The sequence below is a fragment of the Coregonus lavaretus genome (genome assembly GCF_964263955.1).
Source record: "Coregonus lavaretus genome assembly, chromosome: 25".
Taxonomy (NCBI): Eukaryota; Metazoa; Chordata; class Actinopteri; order Salmoniformes; family Salmonidae; genus Coregonus; species Coregonus lavaretus.
In genome coordinates this window covers 359,612-376,567 of record NC_140012.1, presented here as the reverse complement: position 1 = coordinate 376,567, position 16,956 = coordinate 359,612, and the positions used below count along the sequence as shown (strand labels likewise).

Sequence of the window (16,956 nt, the reverse complement as noted above, 5' to 3'; positions counted from 1 at the left end):
TAGATAGCCCAGTTATTCAAATAAGATGTGGTTACCACATTGAGATTAGCCTTGGTGTGTTTGTCTGTCTGTGAGATAAGCGATTGGACTGAAGATGCAGCAGCCAAACTAAAATAAACTACAGAGGGTGCATAACAAGTCACTCTGACCTTACACAGCACCTAGCCCAGGGGTCAGTGTGCTGACAGGGATTTGGGAGACCTGAGTAAGCCAATTCTGGCATGCATTTAAATTTGACACTTGGTGATAACATCAGGTTTTGGTCTAGGGGTCAGTGTGCCAACTGGTTTTGTGAGCCAACTCTGGCATCAATCTCCCCCATTGTAAACATAACCCATACTTTATAACAGCTGCTTTTCCTGGGTCAGGGTTCGGAGGTCAATTTTGGGACTAGTATGAATAGAGTGCATGTACAGTGAGGGAAAAAAGTATTTGATCCCCTGCTGATTTTGTATGTTTGCCCACTGACAAAGAAATGATCAGTCTATAATTTTAATGGTAGGTTTATTTGAACAGTGAGAGACAGAATAACAACAACAAAATCCAGAAAAACGCATGTCAAAAATGTTATAAATGTATTTGCATTTTAATGAGGGAAATAAGTATTTGACCCCCTCTCAATCAGAAAGATTTCTGGCTCCCAGGTGTCTTTTATACAGGTAACAAGCTGAGATTAGGAGTGCTCCTAATCTCAGCTTGTTACCTGTATAAAAGACACCTGTCCACAGAAGCAATCAATCAATCAGATTCCAAACTCTCCACCATGGCCAAGACCAAAGAGCTCTCCAAGGATGTCAGGGACAAGATTGTAGACCTACACAAGGCTGGAATGGGCTACAAGACCATCGCCAAGCAGCTTGGTGAGAAGGTGACAACAGTTGGTGTGATTATTTGCAAATGGAAGAAACACAAAAGCACTGTCAATCTCCCTCGGCCTGGGGCTCCATGCAAGATCTCACCTCGTGGAGTTTCAATGATCATGAGAACGGTGAGGAATCAGCCCAGAACTACACTGGAGGATCTTGTCAATGATCTCAAGGCAGCTGGGACCATAGTCACCAAGAAAACAATTGGTAACACACTACGCCGTGAAGGACTGAAATCCTGCAGCGCCCGCAAGGTCCCCCTGCTCAAGAAAGCACATATACATGCCCGTCGGAAGTTTGCCAATGAACATCTGAAAGATTCAGAGGAGAACTGGGTGAAAGTGTTGTGGTCAGTTGAGACCAAAATGCAGCTCTTTGGCATCAACTCAACTCGCTGTGTTTGGAGGAGGAGGAATGTTACCTATGACCCCAAGAACACCATCCCCACCGTCAAACATGGAGGTGAAAACATTATGCTTTGGGGGTGTTTTTCTGCTAAGGGGACAGGACAACTTCACAGCATCAAAGGGACGATGGACTGGGCCATGTACCGTCAAATCTTGGGTGAGAACCTCCTTCCCTCAGCCAGGGCATTGAACATGGGTCGTGGATGGGTATTCCAGCATGACAATGACCCAAAACACACGGCCAAGGCAACAAAGGAGCGGCTCAAGAAGAAGCACATTAAGGTCCTGGAGTGGCCTAGCCAGTCTCCAGACCTTAATCCCATAGAAAATCTGTGGAGGGAGCTGAAGGTTCGAGTTGCCAAACGTCAGCCTCGAAACCTTAATGACTTGGAGAAGATCTGCAAAGAGGAGTGGGACAAAATCCCTCCTGAGATGTGTGCAAACCTGGTGGCCAACTACAAAAAACGTCTGACCTCTGTAATTGCCAACAAGGGTTTTGCCACCAAGTAATAAGTCATGTTTTGCAGAGGGGTCAAATACTTATTTCCCTCATTAAAATGCAAATCAATTTATAACATTTTTGACATGTGTTTTTCTGTTTTTTTTTGTTTGTTATTCTGTCTCTCACTGTTCAAATAAACCTACCATTAAAATTATAGACTGATCATTTCTTTGTCAGTGGGCAAACGTACAAAATCAGCAGGGGATCAAATACTTTTTTCCCTCACTGTAGCATACCTAGCCTTTAGCGAAACAGGATAGTATCATATTGAGCAGATGATCCGGGTTTGGAACCCGGTCATTTAGATTCCACATTGGCTCCATATTCTGTTGCCGTTCCGTATTCAGTGCCTGTTATATGAATTTCTCTCTGTCCTAGTAGCTGCTGCTGTTGTTCAGATCTGAAAGATTTGGATGGGTGTAGAGAATATGGTAGTAGCTTCACCTTTGCCCTCTGATAGGGTAGGTGGAATTTTGCCATATTGCTTAAACAATATACATTCCTTTGAGATCTACAAGAGTGCCTAAAGGATAGGGCCTATGGGGTTGTTTCTGAACCAGCCTAGTTTGTGGACCTCTTGTAATTTTCTATGATGCCATAGACATGGAGGCTTACCTTGTAGCTGCTGCTGTAGATGCTGCTGTTCCAGGGCCAGAGTTGACAGGGTGTAAGTGCAGAATTCCAGGTTCTCCAGGGTCTGCAGACAGGCCGTCTCCTCCTCCTCCTCCTCCTCCAGCATGGCCCTCAGCTCCGCGGCTGTGTGAGCGTACGCCTCCATGTCCTTCTCCATCTCCTGCAGCCGCAGCAGCAGCCTGTACTCCTCCTCTTGCTGCATCTCTCTTTGCCTCTCAATCTTGATCTCCCTGTCCATCTCCATCTCAAGGTGCTGCTCTATCTCCTTCTCTTGCTCCAGAGCCAGGTCACCGAAGGCAGGTTCAGACTCTTCTCTCCTCTCATCAGTCTCTGTCGCAGACCCCTCCCCCTCCTCGCGGGTGTAGAAGAGGGGTCCAAAGGGCTGGAGGTTGTTAAGGGGAGGGGATGGTTGCCGGGGGCAGTGTGGGGGTGGGCGAGGCGCAGGGCGTGCCGGTTTGTAGGGAGCTCGAACTGGGGGGTGGAGGATTCTTGGACGAGGGGGAGGGGGGCGAAGGGTCTTGCATCTCTCCAGGGAGGAAGAGGGTTGGAGGAGGGTCAGTTGGGAGTGGGAGGAGCCTCGCATGATGTCGCTCTCGCTACTGAAGTCCAGTATGGAAAAGTGACGGGAGATGTTGGATTGTCGGCTTGCATTATCCCCGGCAGCAGCCCCGACAACATCCCTAGCAGCAGCCCCGACAACATTGGCCCCTCCGTGCCCCGGCAGGCTCTTCTCAAATTGCAAGAGCTGCTGGGATAACTTGGTCTCCAGGTCGCCGGCTGATGTTGCCAGGGAATCCAACGTGAGGGAAGCGGGCAGGAGACCATTGGAGCCCTGTCCCTTCTGCTGGGACAGCGCCCTGCGCTCACCGCGGCAACCCAGTAGCAAGTCGGCGTCGTTGACGCTGGAGTGGCGGGTCAGCTTTTTCTGCCTGTGGCCCTCCACCACTAGACTTAACAATGCCTTGCCCAGACTAGGACCTTTGTCATTTCTAGTGGTGCCCTCTGGTGCTCCGAGGTAGTGGCCATTATCTTTGGACCAGGCAGACTGGGTGCTAGGTGTAGCTAGGCTAAGGGCTCTGTTGAGTAGTGGTGGTAGGGTCGTATCAGGGTGGCTAGTCCTGCTACCATTATTGGTGGCGGTAGGGCTGATGTGATGCCTGTGGCCCAGAGCTGGCACACTAGGCCGAGGGGGAAGCCTGGGCCTTGCCGGAGGGACAGAGCTGGGTCTCTGGGGCCCATGGTGGGCTGTAGGCCTGTGAGTTTGCGGTTCAGCCCTATCTCTTCTCTCCCCCCTGTCCTGGGTCCGCTCCCCTGCACTCTCCTGGGAAAGCATCTCGCTGACAGAGTCCCCCTGCCATCTCCTTTCTTCCGCCCTATCAAAGTAATCCAGGTCCCACACAGTGTGGTCCTCTTGGGGTCTCCACTCAGAACCGTACTTCGTCTTGCTATGGTCCTGTTGACCGGAGCTGCAGTCCAAGGTGTAGCTGCTATACTCCTCCACCCCTTCTCTTTTTACAGCTTCCATGTCTTCCCTCACGTTTTGCCCATCGTCCTCAATCTTGACAAAGCGATGTGGAAAGACACCACATCGCCCTCTCAGCTCGCCCTCCAGCCAACCGTCCTCCAGGGTGTTCAGCACCCGGATACGGTCCCCCACGTCAAATTCCAACTCTCCTGGCTCCATGGCCCGAAAGTCGTGCAGTGCTACCCCATACACCCCATCCTCCTCCTCTTCTTCAACCTCCCCGGAAAACACCTCCTCAATCCCTTCCCCACTACTGTAGGGCTCATAGGTCAAAGGTTCAGTCTTGTAGCTCATGGGGTCAGCCTCTGTATCATGTGGGGACCTCAGGGGCCCCAGAAGCTCCACGAATCCCTCGGGAAACACCCCCCTGCGTCCGACCAGCTCTCCCTGGAACCAGCCAGACTCAGGAAGGCCGATGATTGTGATAAGGTCCCCCTTGCGGAAGTCTAACTCCTCATGGAGCTGTGCGTGGAGGTCCATGAGGGCCCTGGCCTGGCCGAAGGCATATGGGGGGAGCTCGGAAGCCTGGGCCTGGGCGCTGCGCTCCGACAGCTGCCTGGAGCGACCCGACAGGTGGAACTCTTTCACGCAGGACACAGGGAAGAGGCCACGAGCTCCCCAGGCATTACGCCCCCTCTGCCAGGCTGTCCCTGGGTCCACGCTGCTCTCGGCTGCCACCACATCACCTAACAAGAAAGAGAGGGAGGGGAGAGCAAATGAGAAGAGACGAGAGGAGGAAGATGAAGGTGACAGTAGTAAGACAGAAAGAGAGGGAAGAATGAGGAAGGGCAAGAAGAGGGGAGTCAGATTAGATATTGTATGGCTTGAGAATTTTATCACAGCAGGTGGTGAAAATGTAACTTGACTGGGCCTCATTCATCAATAATGAGCAGCAGAAATGTGAAATTCGTTCATATATGCAAGGTTTTCAAAAACATTTCCAAGGTGTAAGGTACATTTGAATAATCTCTATGTTTCGTGCATGTTTTTTATGAGAACAGATATACATATTTCTATGTACACTGAGTATACCAAACATTAGGAACACCTTCCTAATATTGAGTTGCACCCCCCTCCCCTTTTGTCCTCAGAACAGCCTCAATTCGTCGGGGCATGGACTCTACAAGGTGTCGATAGCGTTCCACAGGGATGCTGGCCCATGTTGACTGCAATGCTTCCCACAGTTGTGTCTAGTTGGCTGGATGTCCTTTGGGTGGTGGACCATTCTTGATACACATGGGAAACTGAGTGTGAAAAACCCAGCAGCGTTGCAGTTCTTGACACAAACCGGTGCGCCTGACATCTACTACCATACCCCATTCAAAGGCACTTAAATAGTTTGTCTTGCCCATTCACCCTCTGAATGGCACACATACAGTCCATGTCTCAATTGTCTCAAGGCTTAAAAATCCTTCTTTAACCTGTCTCCTCCCCTTCATCTACACTGGTTGAAGTGGATTTAACAAGTTACATCAATAAGGGATCATAGCTTTCACCTGGATTCACCTGGTCAGTCTATGTCATTAAAAGAGCAGGTGTTCTTAGTGTTTTGTATACTCAGTGTATATGTTGATAAATTAGGCCCATGAATTATCAATAGAAGAGCCCTGAGTAACTATAATTCGAGGTGCCAGTGCAGTGCTATATTCATTAGTGCAAACCATAGCAAAATGAGCATTTCTTATTGAACAAGTTCAGGGTAGTCCCTGCCTGTTTTGCGCGCGTTTGCTTCTGATTGGTTCCTGGTGAATACACCCCTGGTAATTAAAAGTGTGGTTGCAACACTCACTACCGAGCTCCAAACTGCCTCTGGACGCAATGTCAGCACAATAACTGTTCATTGGGAGCTTCATGGAATGGGTTTCCATGGCCGAGCAGCCGCACACAAGCCTAAGATCAGTATGCGCAATGCCAAGCATCCGCTGGAGTGGTGTAAAGCTCGCCGCCATTGGACTTCATCCGAAGGACGAATCTGGTTTTGACGGATGCCAGGATAACTCTACCTGCCCCAATGCATAGTGCAGACTGTAAAGTTTGGTGGAGGAGGAATAATAGTCTGGGGCTGTTTTTCATGGTTCGGGCTAGACCCCTTAGTTTCAGTGAAGGGAAATCTTAACGCTACAGCATACAATGACATTCTAGACAATTCTGTGCTTCCAACTTTGTGGCAACAGTTTGGGGCAGGCCCTTTCCTGTTTCAGCATGACAATGCCCCTGTGCACAAAGCGAGGTCCATAGAGAAATGGTTTGTCAAATTCGGTGTGGAAGAACTTGACTGGCATGCACAGAGCCCTGACCTCAACCCCATTGAACACCTTTGGGATGAATTGGAACGCCAACTGCGAGCCAGGCCTAATCACCCAACATCATTGCCTGACCTCACTAATGCTCTTGGCAGAATGGAAGCAAGTCCCCACAGCAATGTTCGAACATCTAGTGGAAAGCCTTCCCAGAAGAGTGGAGGCTGTTATAGCAGCAAAGGGGCAACCAACTCCATAGTAATGCCCATGATTTTGGAATGAGATGTTCGACAAGCAGGTGTAACACATACCTTTGGTAATGTAGTGTATCTGTTTCCAAACATTCTGAACTGTCACATTGGCCGTGTCCTGAATGGGCCCCTAGCATCTTTACAGAGTGGTCACTAGTGACATCTAGTGAAGCCCTTGGGGATTGGCCTAAACATTTTCTGGTGGTGGGTTGCTACAGTTCAGTACATAAAATACAGTATGCAGACAGAATCCATTGAACAAGCAATAAGGATTATTCAATTAAACCAATTGTCACAGATAGCTCATGAATAAATGAGCACCATAAAGTCATATGGAGTATGGAAGGGTTGTTCAAATACAATCCTGGAGGTTTACAGCACTTCTAAGTTCATTGAATTTGTACGAAATTATTTTAAGAAAATAAATATAATATATGCCATTTAGGAGACGCTTTTATCCAAAGCGACTTAGTCATACGTGCATACTTTTTTGTTGTTGTATGGGTGGCCCCAGTGGTAATCAAATCCACAATCCTTGGTGTAGCAAGCGCCATGCTCAACCAACTGTGTGTCAGGGCGTGTGTAGGTGTGGTGTAGGAAATCAGATGCAGGACGCAGACGGTAGGTTCCAAAAGCTGTATTCCGACCCAAACACAGGCAACAGGGCAACAAAGCCCAACAGCTAAACTACGCCCAAGGCGTGTAGGCAAAATGCGCACAAACAGGTGCGACAAAATATGTAGTGCACGAAACAAGTGCAAACGAGCTCCAGCGCAGTGGAGAGAAATATGCTCAACCGAGCAAACACAACACTGACGAAAACAATCACACACAACACAAGACAAACACAACGAGAAACTTATAGGACACTAATCACGTAAAACAGAAACAGGTGTGACACAAACAGACAAAAGCAAACGAACATGAAAACATAAATCGGTGGCAGCTAGAATTCCGGAGACGACGAACGCCGAAGCCTGCCCGAACAAGGGAGAGAGGCAGCCTCGGCCGAAACCGTGACAGTACCCCCCCCTTGACGCGCGGCTCCAGACGCGCGCCGACTCCGGCCTTGGGGACGACCCGGAGGCCGCGGCGCAGGGCGCGTCGGATACCCCCGATGGAATTCCGTCAGGAGCGACGGGTCCAAGATGTCTCTCCTCGGCACCCAGCACCGCTCCTCCGGACCGTACCCCTCCCACTCCACTAGATACTGAAGACCCCCTCTCCGACGTCTAGAATCCAAGATGGATCTCACGGTGTACGCCGGTGCCCCCTCGATGTCCAACGGGGGCGGGGGGGTCTCCAAGATCTCATGTTCTTGGAGCGGGCCTGCTACCACCGGCCTGAGAAGGGACACATGGAACGAGGGGTTAATACATTTATACTCCACTGGCAACTGTAATCTATAACAAACCTCGTTCAACCTTCTCAGGACTTTAAATGGCCCTACAAACCGCCGACCCAGTTTCCGACAGGGCAGGCGGAGGGGCAGGTTTCTGGCAGAGAGCCAGACTCGATCTCCAGGTGCGTACACAGGCCCCTCACTGCGGTGTAGGTCGGCGCTCGTCTTCTGTCGACGTATGGCACGCTGCAGATGGACGTGTGCAGCGTTCCACGTCTCCTCCGAGCGCCGCACCCACTCATCCACAGCGGGGGCCTCGATCTGGCTCTCATGCCATGGTGCCAGAACCGGCTGGTACCCTAAAACACACTGAAAAGGGGTTAGTTGGGTGGAGGAGTGGCGAAGAGAGTTCTGTGCCATCTCAGCCCAGGGCACATATCTCGCCCACTCCTCCGGCCGGTCCCGGCAGTATGTTCTGAGAAACCTGCCCACATCCTGGTTTACGCGTTCCACCTGCCCATTACTCTCCGGGTGGTAACCCGAGGTGAGACTCACCGAGACCCCCAACCGCTCCATAAAAGCTCTCCAGACTCTGGAGGTGAATTGGGGACCCCGGTCAGCCACAATGTCCTCGGGCACCCCGTAGTGCCGGAACACATGAGTGAATAGTGCTTCGGCGGTTTGTAGGGCAGTAGGAAGACCCGGCATGGGGAGCAAACGACAGGCCTTAGAGAACCGATCCACAACGACCAGGAGTGTAGTATTCCCTTGAGAGAGGGGAAGGTCAGTTATAAAATCCACCGAGAGGTGGGACCATGGTCGTTGTGGAACGGGCAGGGGTAGTAACTTACCCCTAGGTAGATGTCTAGGCGCCTTACACTGGGCGCACACCGAGCAGGAGGAAACATAAACCCTCACATCCCTGGCCAACGTAGGCCACCAATATTTGGCACTAAGACAGTGCACTGTCCGGCCGATACCCGGATGTCCAGAGGAGGGTGACGTGTGAGCCCAATAGATCAATCGATCCCGACACTCGAGCGGAACATACTTCCGACCCTCCGGGCATTGTGGTGGACTAGGGTCGGTGCGTAATGCCCGCTCGAGCTCAGAATCGAGCTCCCACACCACCGGTGCCACTAGACACGACTCCGGCAGTATGGGAGTGGGCTCCACGGACCTCTCCTCCCCGTCATACCGCCGAGACAGTGCATCTGCCTTACCGTTTTGTGACCCAGGGATGTAGGTGATCTTAAAAGAGAAACGGGTCAAAAACATACTCCATCTAGCCTGTCGAGGGTTCAGCCTCCTCGCTGCCCGGATGTACTCCAGGTTACGGTGGTCCGTCAAAATGAGGAAAGGGTGTTGAGCCCCCTCAAGCCAGTGCCTCCACACCTTAAGGGCTTGGACCACAGCTAACAGCTCCCTGTCCCCTACGTCATAATTTCGCTCCGCCGGGCTGAGCTTCTTGGAATAGAAGGCAACGGGGCGGAGTTTAGGTGGCGCGCCTGACCGTTGGGACAGCACGGCGCCAATACCGGCTTCAGACGCGTCCACCTCTACCTGAAATGGTAAAGAGGGATCCGGATGCGCCAGCACCGGAGCCGAGGTGAACAGGTCCTTCAGCTTCTTAAAAGCCCTGTCCGCCTCGACTGACCACTGCAGACGCACCGGGCCCCCCTTTAAGAGAGACGTGATGGGAGCTGCCACCTGCCCAAAACCCCGGATAAACCTCCGGTAGTAATTCGCAAACCCCAAAAACTGCTGCACCTCTTTCACAGTGGTTGGTGTTTGCCAATTACTCACGGCTGACACTCGGTCTACCTCCATCTTCACCCCTGACGCAGACAACTGATACCCCAAGAAGGAAATCGACTCCTGGAAAAACAGACACTTCTCTGCCTTCACATACAGGTCGTGCTCCACCAGCCTCCGCAACACTCTGCGCACCAGGGCCACATGCTCGACACGGGTAGGTGAGTACACGAGGATGTCATCTATGTACACCACCACTCCCTGTCCCTGCATGTCCCTGAAGATCTCATCCACGAATGATTGGAAAACTGACGGAGCATTCATCAACCCGTATGGCATGACGAGATACTCGTAATGGCCCGAGGTGGTACTAAAGGCTGTTTTCCATTCATCATCCTTCCTGATGCGCACCAAGTTGTACGCGCTCCTGAGATCTAATTTCGTGAAGAAACGCGCCCCATGCAACGACTCAGTCATGGTCGCAATCAGCGGGAGTGGATAACTATACTTCACCGTAATCTGATTGAGACCACGGTAGTCGATGCACGGACGCAACCCCCCATCCTTCTTCTTCACGAAAAAGAAACTCGAGGACGCGGGGGAAGTGGATGGCCGTATGTATCCTTGTCTCAGTGATTCGTCTATGTAAACCTCCATAGCTTTCTTCTCCTCCTGAGACAGAGGATACACATGACTCCGTGGGAGCGCAGCTCCTGCCTGAAGGTCTATCGCACAATCCCCCTGCCTATGGGGTGGCAATCGCGTCGCCCTCGCCTTACTAAACGCGATAGCCAGATCCCCATACTCAGGTGGAATGTGCAATGCGGGCACCTGGTTTGGACTTTCCACCGAGGTAGCCCCTAAGGAAACGCCCAAACATCTACCCACACACTGAGCAGACCACTCCTTCAGAGCCCTCTCCTGCCACGAAATAACGGGGTTATGGGTACTTAACCAGGGCATGCCCAGCACCACCGGATACGCAGGAGAGTCAATCAGAAACAGTTGTATTATCTCCTGATGACTCCCCTGCGCACACATCCTAAGTGGCGCCGTGACCTCCCTGATTAAGCCCGTACCCAACGGACGACTATCTAGGGCGTGAACGGGAAAAGGAACTTCCACAGGGAGAAGGGGAAACCCTAACTCTAAACAAAACTTCTTATCAATGAAATTCCCAGCCGCGCCTGAATCTACCAGCGCCTTACACTGGGAATGAGGTGCCACCTGCGGAAAACACACAGGCATACAAAAATGGGCAACAGTGAGCTCTGGGTGAGTGGGGCGCCTACTCACCTGGAGGGAATCCCCAGTGCGGGACCTGTCGTCATCTCCCCGAGGAGGCCATCCCCAGCACCTAGCCGCGGTGTGTCCTCCCCGACCACAGTTGGTGCAGTGGATGGACCCCCCACTCTGCCGACTCCTCCTACCTCTAGCGCCAGCGCCCCCGAGCTCCATAGGACACGGCTCGGGTGCGCTGGAGGATGGAATGGACGGACCCCCCTCAGGACGTCCGCGGGTAGCCAATAGGTTATCCAACCTAATTGACATGTCGACCAGCTGGTCGAAAGTGAGACTGGCGTCCCGACAGGCCAGCTCCCGACGGACGTCCTCTCTGAGGCTACATCGGTAGAGATCGATGAGAGCCCGATCATTCCACCCTGCATCTGCCGCTAGAGTACGGAATTCGAGTGCGAATTCCTGGGCACTCCTCCTCCCCTGCCTAAGGAAGACCAGACGCTCCCCCGCCGCTTTCCCCTCCGGGGGATGGTCGAACACCGCCCTAAAGCGGCGGGAGAACTCGGTGTAGGTAATGGTCGTGGCGTCGATCTTCCTCCACTCCGCGTTGGCCCACTCCAACGCTTTACCGGCCAGGCAGGAGATTAGGGCGGACACGCTCTCATGCCCTGAAGGTGCCGGATGGACTGTGGCCAGGTACAGCTCGACCTGGAGCAAGAACCCCTGACACCCAGCCGCTGTCCCGTCGTAAGCCCTCGGGAGAGATAGACGGACTCCTCGATGTTCCGGTGCTGGAACGGGCGGGCTGGCCGATGGTGCTGGCTGGGCGGGCGGTGGTGGAGGCGAACCCCAGCCTCGGAGTGTGGAAATAACCTCCTGCAGGGCGTTCCCCATCTGCAGGAGTTGCTCCTGCTGATCCCGAACCTGGGCTTCCAGTCTTGTCTGGGCTGCTTCTGCTCCTGCTGATTCCATGGGTGGTGTGTGATTCTGTCAGGGCGTGTGTAGGTGTGGTGTAGGAAATCAGATGCAGGACGCAGACGGTAGGTTCCAAAAGCTGTATTCCGACCCAAACACAGGCAACAGGGCAACAAAGCCCAACAGCTAAACTACGCCCAAGGCGTGTAGGCAAAATGCGCACAAACAGGTGCGACAAAATATGTAGTGCACGAAACAAGTGCAAACGAGCTCCAGCGCAGTGGAGAGAAATATGCTCAACCGAGCAAACACAACACTGACGAAAACAATCACACACAACACAAGACAAACACAACGAGAAACTTATAGGACACTAATCACGTAAAACAGAAACAGGTGTGACACAAACAGACAAAAGCAAACGAACATGAAAACATAAATCGGTGGCAGCTAGAATTCCGGAGACGACGAACGCCGAAGCCTGCCCGAACAAGGGAGAGAGGCAGCCTCGGCCGAAACCGTGACACTGTGTCACACAGGACCACATAAAATCTTTGCATGAGCAATTGTTATGATTTCAGCATTTACCACTGTTTTAGTAGCTCGAAAACCAAAACAATACAATGAATAATATATAGAAGAGGATAGGCCATCCCACTGTGCCAGGTTCCTATCAAAGTTTCTTCCTAGGTTCCTAGGGAATTTTTTCCTGGCCACTGTGCTTTTGCTTCTGCTTTGCTTGCTCTTTGGGGTGAAGGCCAGGAATATGTAAAGCACTTTGTGAAATATACTTAAGTATCAAAAGTAAAAGTACAAGTATAAATCATTTCAAATTCCTTAAAGTAAGCAAACCAGATGGCACAATTTTCAAGTTTTTTAAATTTATGGATAGCCAGGGGCACGCTCCAACACTCAGACATAATTTACAAATGAAGCATTTGTGTTTAGTGAGTCCTCCAGATCAGAGGCAGTAGGGATGTTCAGGGATGTTCTCTTGATAAGTGCATGAATTGGACCATTTTCCTGTTCTGCTAAGCATTCAAAATGTAACGAGTACTTTTGGGTGTCATGGAAAATGTATGGATTAAAAGTACATAATTTTGTTTAGGAATGTAGTGAAGTAAAAGTAAAAGATGACAAAAATATAAATAGTAAAGTAAAGTACAGATACCCCAAAAAACAACTTAAGTAAAAATTATTTAAAGTACTACTTAAGTACTTTACACCACTGGTGTTGTCCATCCTGCCCTGCTGGATTCCCTTGATGCCTACCATACTACATGCCCTGCCTGGTGTCCTGCATCCCGTGTCTTTCCCATGTTCAGTCTTCCCTTTACCCATTTCTGCCCCATTTGATGACTATTTGCACTGCCCCCCACCCCCACCCCATCTTTTTACGCTGCTGCTACTTTGTTAATGACTTATTACATAGGATAAAGTAATCCTTCTACCCCCCCCCCCCCCCCCCCCCTAAAAAAAAAAAAAAAAAAAAAAAGATATTGTAAAGTGGTTATCCCACTGGCTATAGGGTGAATGCACCTATTTGTAAGTCGCTCTGGATAAGAGCGTCTGCTAAATGACGTAAATGTAATGTAAATGTTATGCATAGTCAGTTTAACTCTACCCACATGTACATATTACTTCAACTTCCTCAACTAGCCGGTGGCCCCGCACATTGACTCTGCACCGGTACCCCCCTGTATATATAGCCTCCCTACTGTTATTTAGTTTTACTTCTGCTCTTTTTTTCTCAACACTTTTTTTTGTTGTTGTTTTATTTTACTTTTTTTTATAAAAAATAAATGCACTGTTGGTTAAGGGCTGTAAGTAAGCATTTCACTGTAATGTCTGCACCTGTTGTATTCGGCGCATGTGGCCAATACAATTAGATTTGATTTGATAAATGCACTTTAAAATGCTACGCTGAGTGTTACAGTGTTGCTTCTGAACCAGGGACCCTCTGAACACATTGACAACTGTCACCCACAAAGCATCATTCCCTGTCACTCCACAAAAGCTGCGGTCCTTGCGGAGCAAGGGAAACAACTACTTCAAGGTCTTAGAGCGAGTGACGTCACCAATTGAACGCTACTAGCGCACACCGCTAACTAGCTACCAACTGGGCACACCGCGTCACTTCAACGTGGATAATTGGGTAATATTTGGTTGACACGTTGATCAATGAGATTACAATCAGTGTTGGCTCCTCAGAGAGGAAGGAGAGGACCATCCTAATCTCTGAATTTCAGAAGACAAAACAATTGTGGAACACTAAAAAAGTGAACAGATTGTTTTTGCAATGAAAGTCTACAGCAGGGGTACTCAACTTCTATTTGAGAAGGTCCAGTGACACACATTTCCTAGGTGGCAAAGGTCCGGATGGATATTGTCCTTTATTGGCGCTGTGGTACAGCGTAGTAACAAACATAGTCGTTTTCGACTTGGGAAATATGTGGTTATATAAAATGTACATTAAATACATTAAATGAGACTAGGAATTAGAATTAATTACAACTTCTTTCAAATGTAAACGTGCAAAATTGCATAAACATTGCTGAAGAACAAAAGTGGTTGCATAATTGTCTGTGCAAAAAGTGCACTGTGAACCATTGTACATGGCCTTGAATACATGTTTTCTATTTTTTATAAAATAAAGTGCATGTTTTCTGGAGAACAAAGGAGAGTTGAACAAAATTAATAATCTGAATGCACAGAATGTCACTGTGGGCCATGCAATATTCATGTACAAGTCAGTCTGGGCCTTGCCCTGCATTAATGACAAAAATTACACTCTCCTGCCAATGCTTTGAACTTTGGCACAAATGGTGTGAGAGAAACTCTGCAGGCACCATCTTTCCCCAGAAAGTGACAGGGTCACAATCACCAGCCTGCTCCTTCAAAGCCCCATTTTCTTGCAGCTCAATCAACTCCATTTGCAGTGATGCAACATCTTCCCATCTGAAGATCTGTTTTGCTTCTTCTGACAGCTTTGTCACATTAGTGACCAAGAAGGGGTTCTGGATAAGCAGCAGCTGTTCTCTTCCAACAGTGAAGTCATAAAAGCGAGCCTTGAAGTTCTCCATCAGCTTCTGGATGAAATCAACATGGTTGGGAACATCTTTGTCTCCCTGCGTTAGCACCAGAAGATTGGGGAGGTGGACAAGCTCTTCTTGAAAAGCTTCACAATTTCTTCTGGAAAGGCCGGACTGCTGTTATCATATCACATACTGGCGTTGTCCCGTGCCTGCAGCTCACCATTCAGTTGATTAAAGGTGTGATGTAATGTCTGTCAAAAATGCAACTGTTTCCATCTTCTCCTCATCTTCCAAAAACTCAGAAAAAACTGAGTTGCCTTGTCACTCTTTTGCTCTGATAAGAAAGCTTTGATTTCCTCCTGAATGGTCCAAAAGCGTTCAGTTTCAACATCGTTGTCATGACCTCAGAACACTATTTTCCCAGACTGGCACACAGGACAGATTGATGGATGATGCAGTGATATGATGTCAGGGTGGTCCTCTTTCAAACATGCAACCAGTCCCCTCCCTCTTCCTATCATGGCTGGAGCTCCATCTGTGGTGATGGAGACCACTGACTTCAGATCTATCCCCCTTTTTGTCAGCATCCCTTTGATGGCCTCATGGATATCCTCTCCCCTATGTGTGCTTCTAGATTTGTTAAGCCCAACAGCTCCTCACAGAATTCCTTATTTGTTTCGTTATAAAATCTGACAAACACCAGAAGCTGGCCATTATCAGTGTTATCTGTTGATTCATCCACAGCTAATGAAATGCATGATGCATTCTGAATGGCCTCATCAAGTGGATTCTTCTCATTGCTGTGGAATCTGACAGTGGGATCTGTTTGATCTTTTCCTTCAGCTCATCTTTTTGTTTACAATCAAGCAAGGTCTCAGCAACTTCACTCATGCATTCTTTAACCATCTCTGCGTCAGTAAATGGCTTTTTGCGTTTTCCCAAAACCCAAGCTATTCTCAGTGAGTACTCCATTGCACGTTCTTGGGCTTTCAGGGAATGCACAAGAACTTTGGTGGACCTCACAAATTGGGCTTTGAGCTGATTTATCACCTGTGTTTTGGGGATACGTTTGCTCGAAATTACTTTGTTTTGTGTCATAGTGGCATTTCACATTGGCACTTTTCACGAGCGCTACGGACTCTAAGCATATCAGGCACATTGGTTTTGAACTTGTTGCGGGGAGAATGAATGCGTACTTGTCTGTTCACTCGTCTTTGAAAATGTGATTTCCGCTATCAACTTTAATTTTCTTTGAACAAGCCATCCTCACATTCACAATGTCTATCGATGGACATACTTCCGTGTGTGTCTGCCTGCTGCTTGCTCCCAGTCCCAACACAGTCTTTCAGTGTCGAAGATATTTGCATATATTTATGCGATTGGATGAGATGTGTCTCTCTTCATGAGACTAATTTGTATAAATGCACGCGATTGGACAGGACGCGGCCCCAGGCTGGTGTTTCTTCACCACTACTAGAGACAGAGAGAGGCTGCGCTGCACTTGGGAAACGGTGCCCGGTCGATCATGTTTGAAAGCTGTCTGAAATTAATTTACTGACTTCGATATCGTTTGTTGCTGTTCGGTCCGTATTGACCCTTTGCTGGGTCCGGACACGGACCGCGGTCCGTCATTTGAGTATGACTGGTCTACAGTATCCTCAACAGCACTCTCTAGGGTAACACCATGGTATAGCCGGAGGACAGTCATTTTCCATCCTCCTCTGGGTACATTGACTACAATACAAATCCTAGGAGGCTCATGGTTCTCACCCCCTTCCATAGACTTACACAGTAATTATGATGACTACCGGAGGATGTCCTCCAACCTATCAGAGCTCTTACAGCATGAACTGACATGTTGTCCATCCAACCAAAGATTCAGAGAATGGATCTAGCACTGAAAGCATAAGCTACAGCTAGCTAGCACTGCAGTGCATAAAGTGTGGTGAGTAGTTGACTCAAAGAGAGAGGAAGAGAATAATTGAACAGTTTAACATGTATTTATTCCAAAAAATAAGGAGAAGCAGCAGAGAGATAGAGAGCTACCTCTATTACATTTTTGTTTTCCTTCTTCCTAGTTTACCTTTCACTTACTTAGCTAGCTAATGCAGCTAATTTAGCCTACTCAACAATCTGACAGAGAGGAACGCTATTTATGTTAGCTCGCTGGCTAAGGCTATCCAACTCTTCTCAGTCAAGGTGTCACGAATTCTGCCGAGACTGCTCCTCCTCCTTGCTCGGGCAGG

The 16,956-nt window shown here is 49.3% G+C and overlaps 1 protein-coding gene across 1 annotated transcript in view; it reads right to left on the bottom strand.

The window, feature by feature from the left end:
- dnmbp (dynamin binding protein) overlaps positions 1–16,956 on the bottom strand; it is a 149,525-nt gene that overhangs the window by 58,200 nt on the left and 74,369 nt on the right. Inside the window, exon 4 of the mRNA XM_084141478.1 lies at positions 2,391–4,619. Within this exon, the coding sequence (XP_083997604.1) occupies positions 2,391–4,619 (2,229 nt within the window). The remainder of the gene's footprint in view (positions 1–2,390; positions 4,620–16,956) is intronic.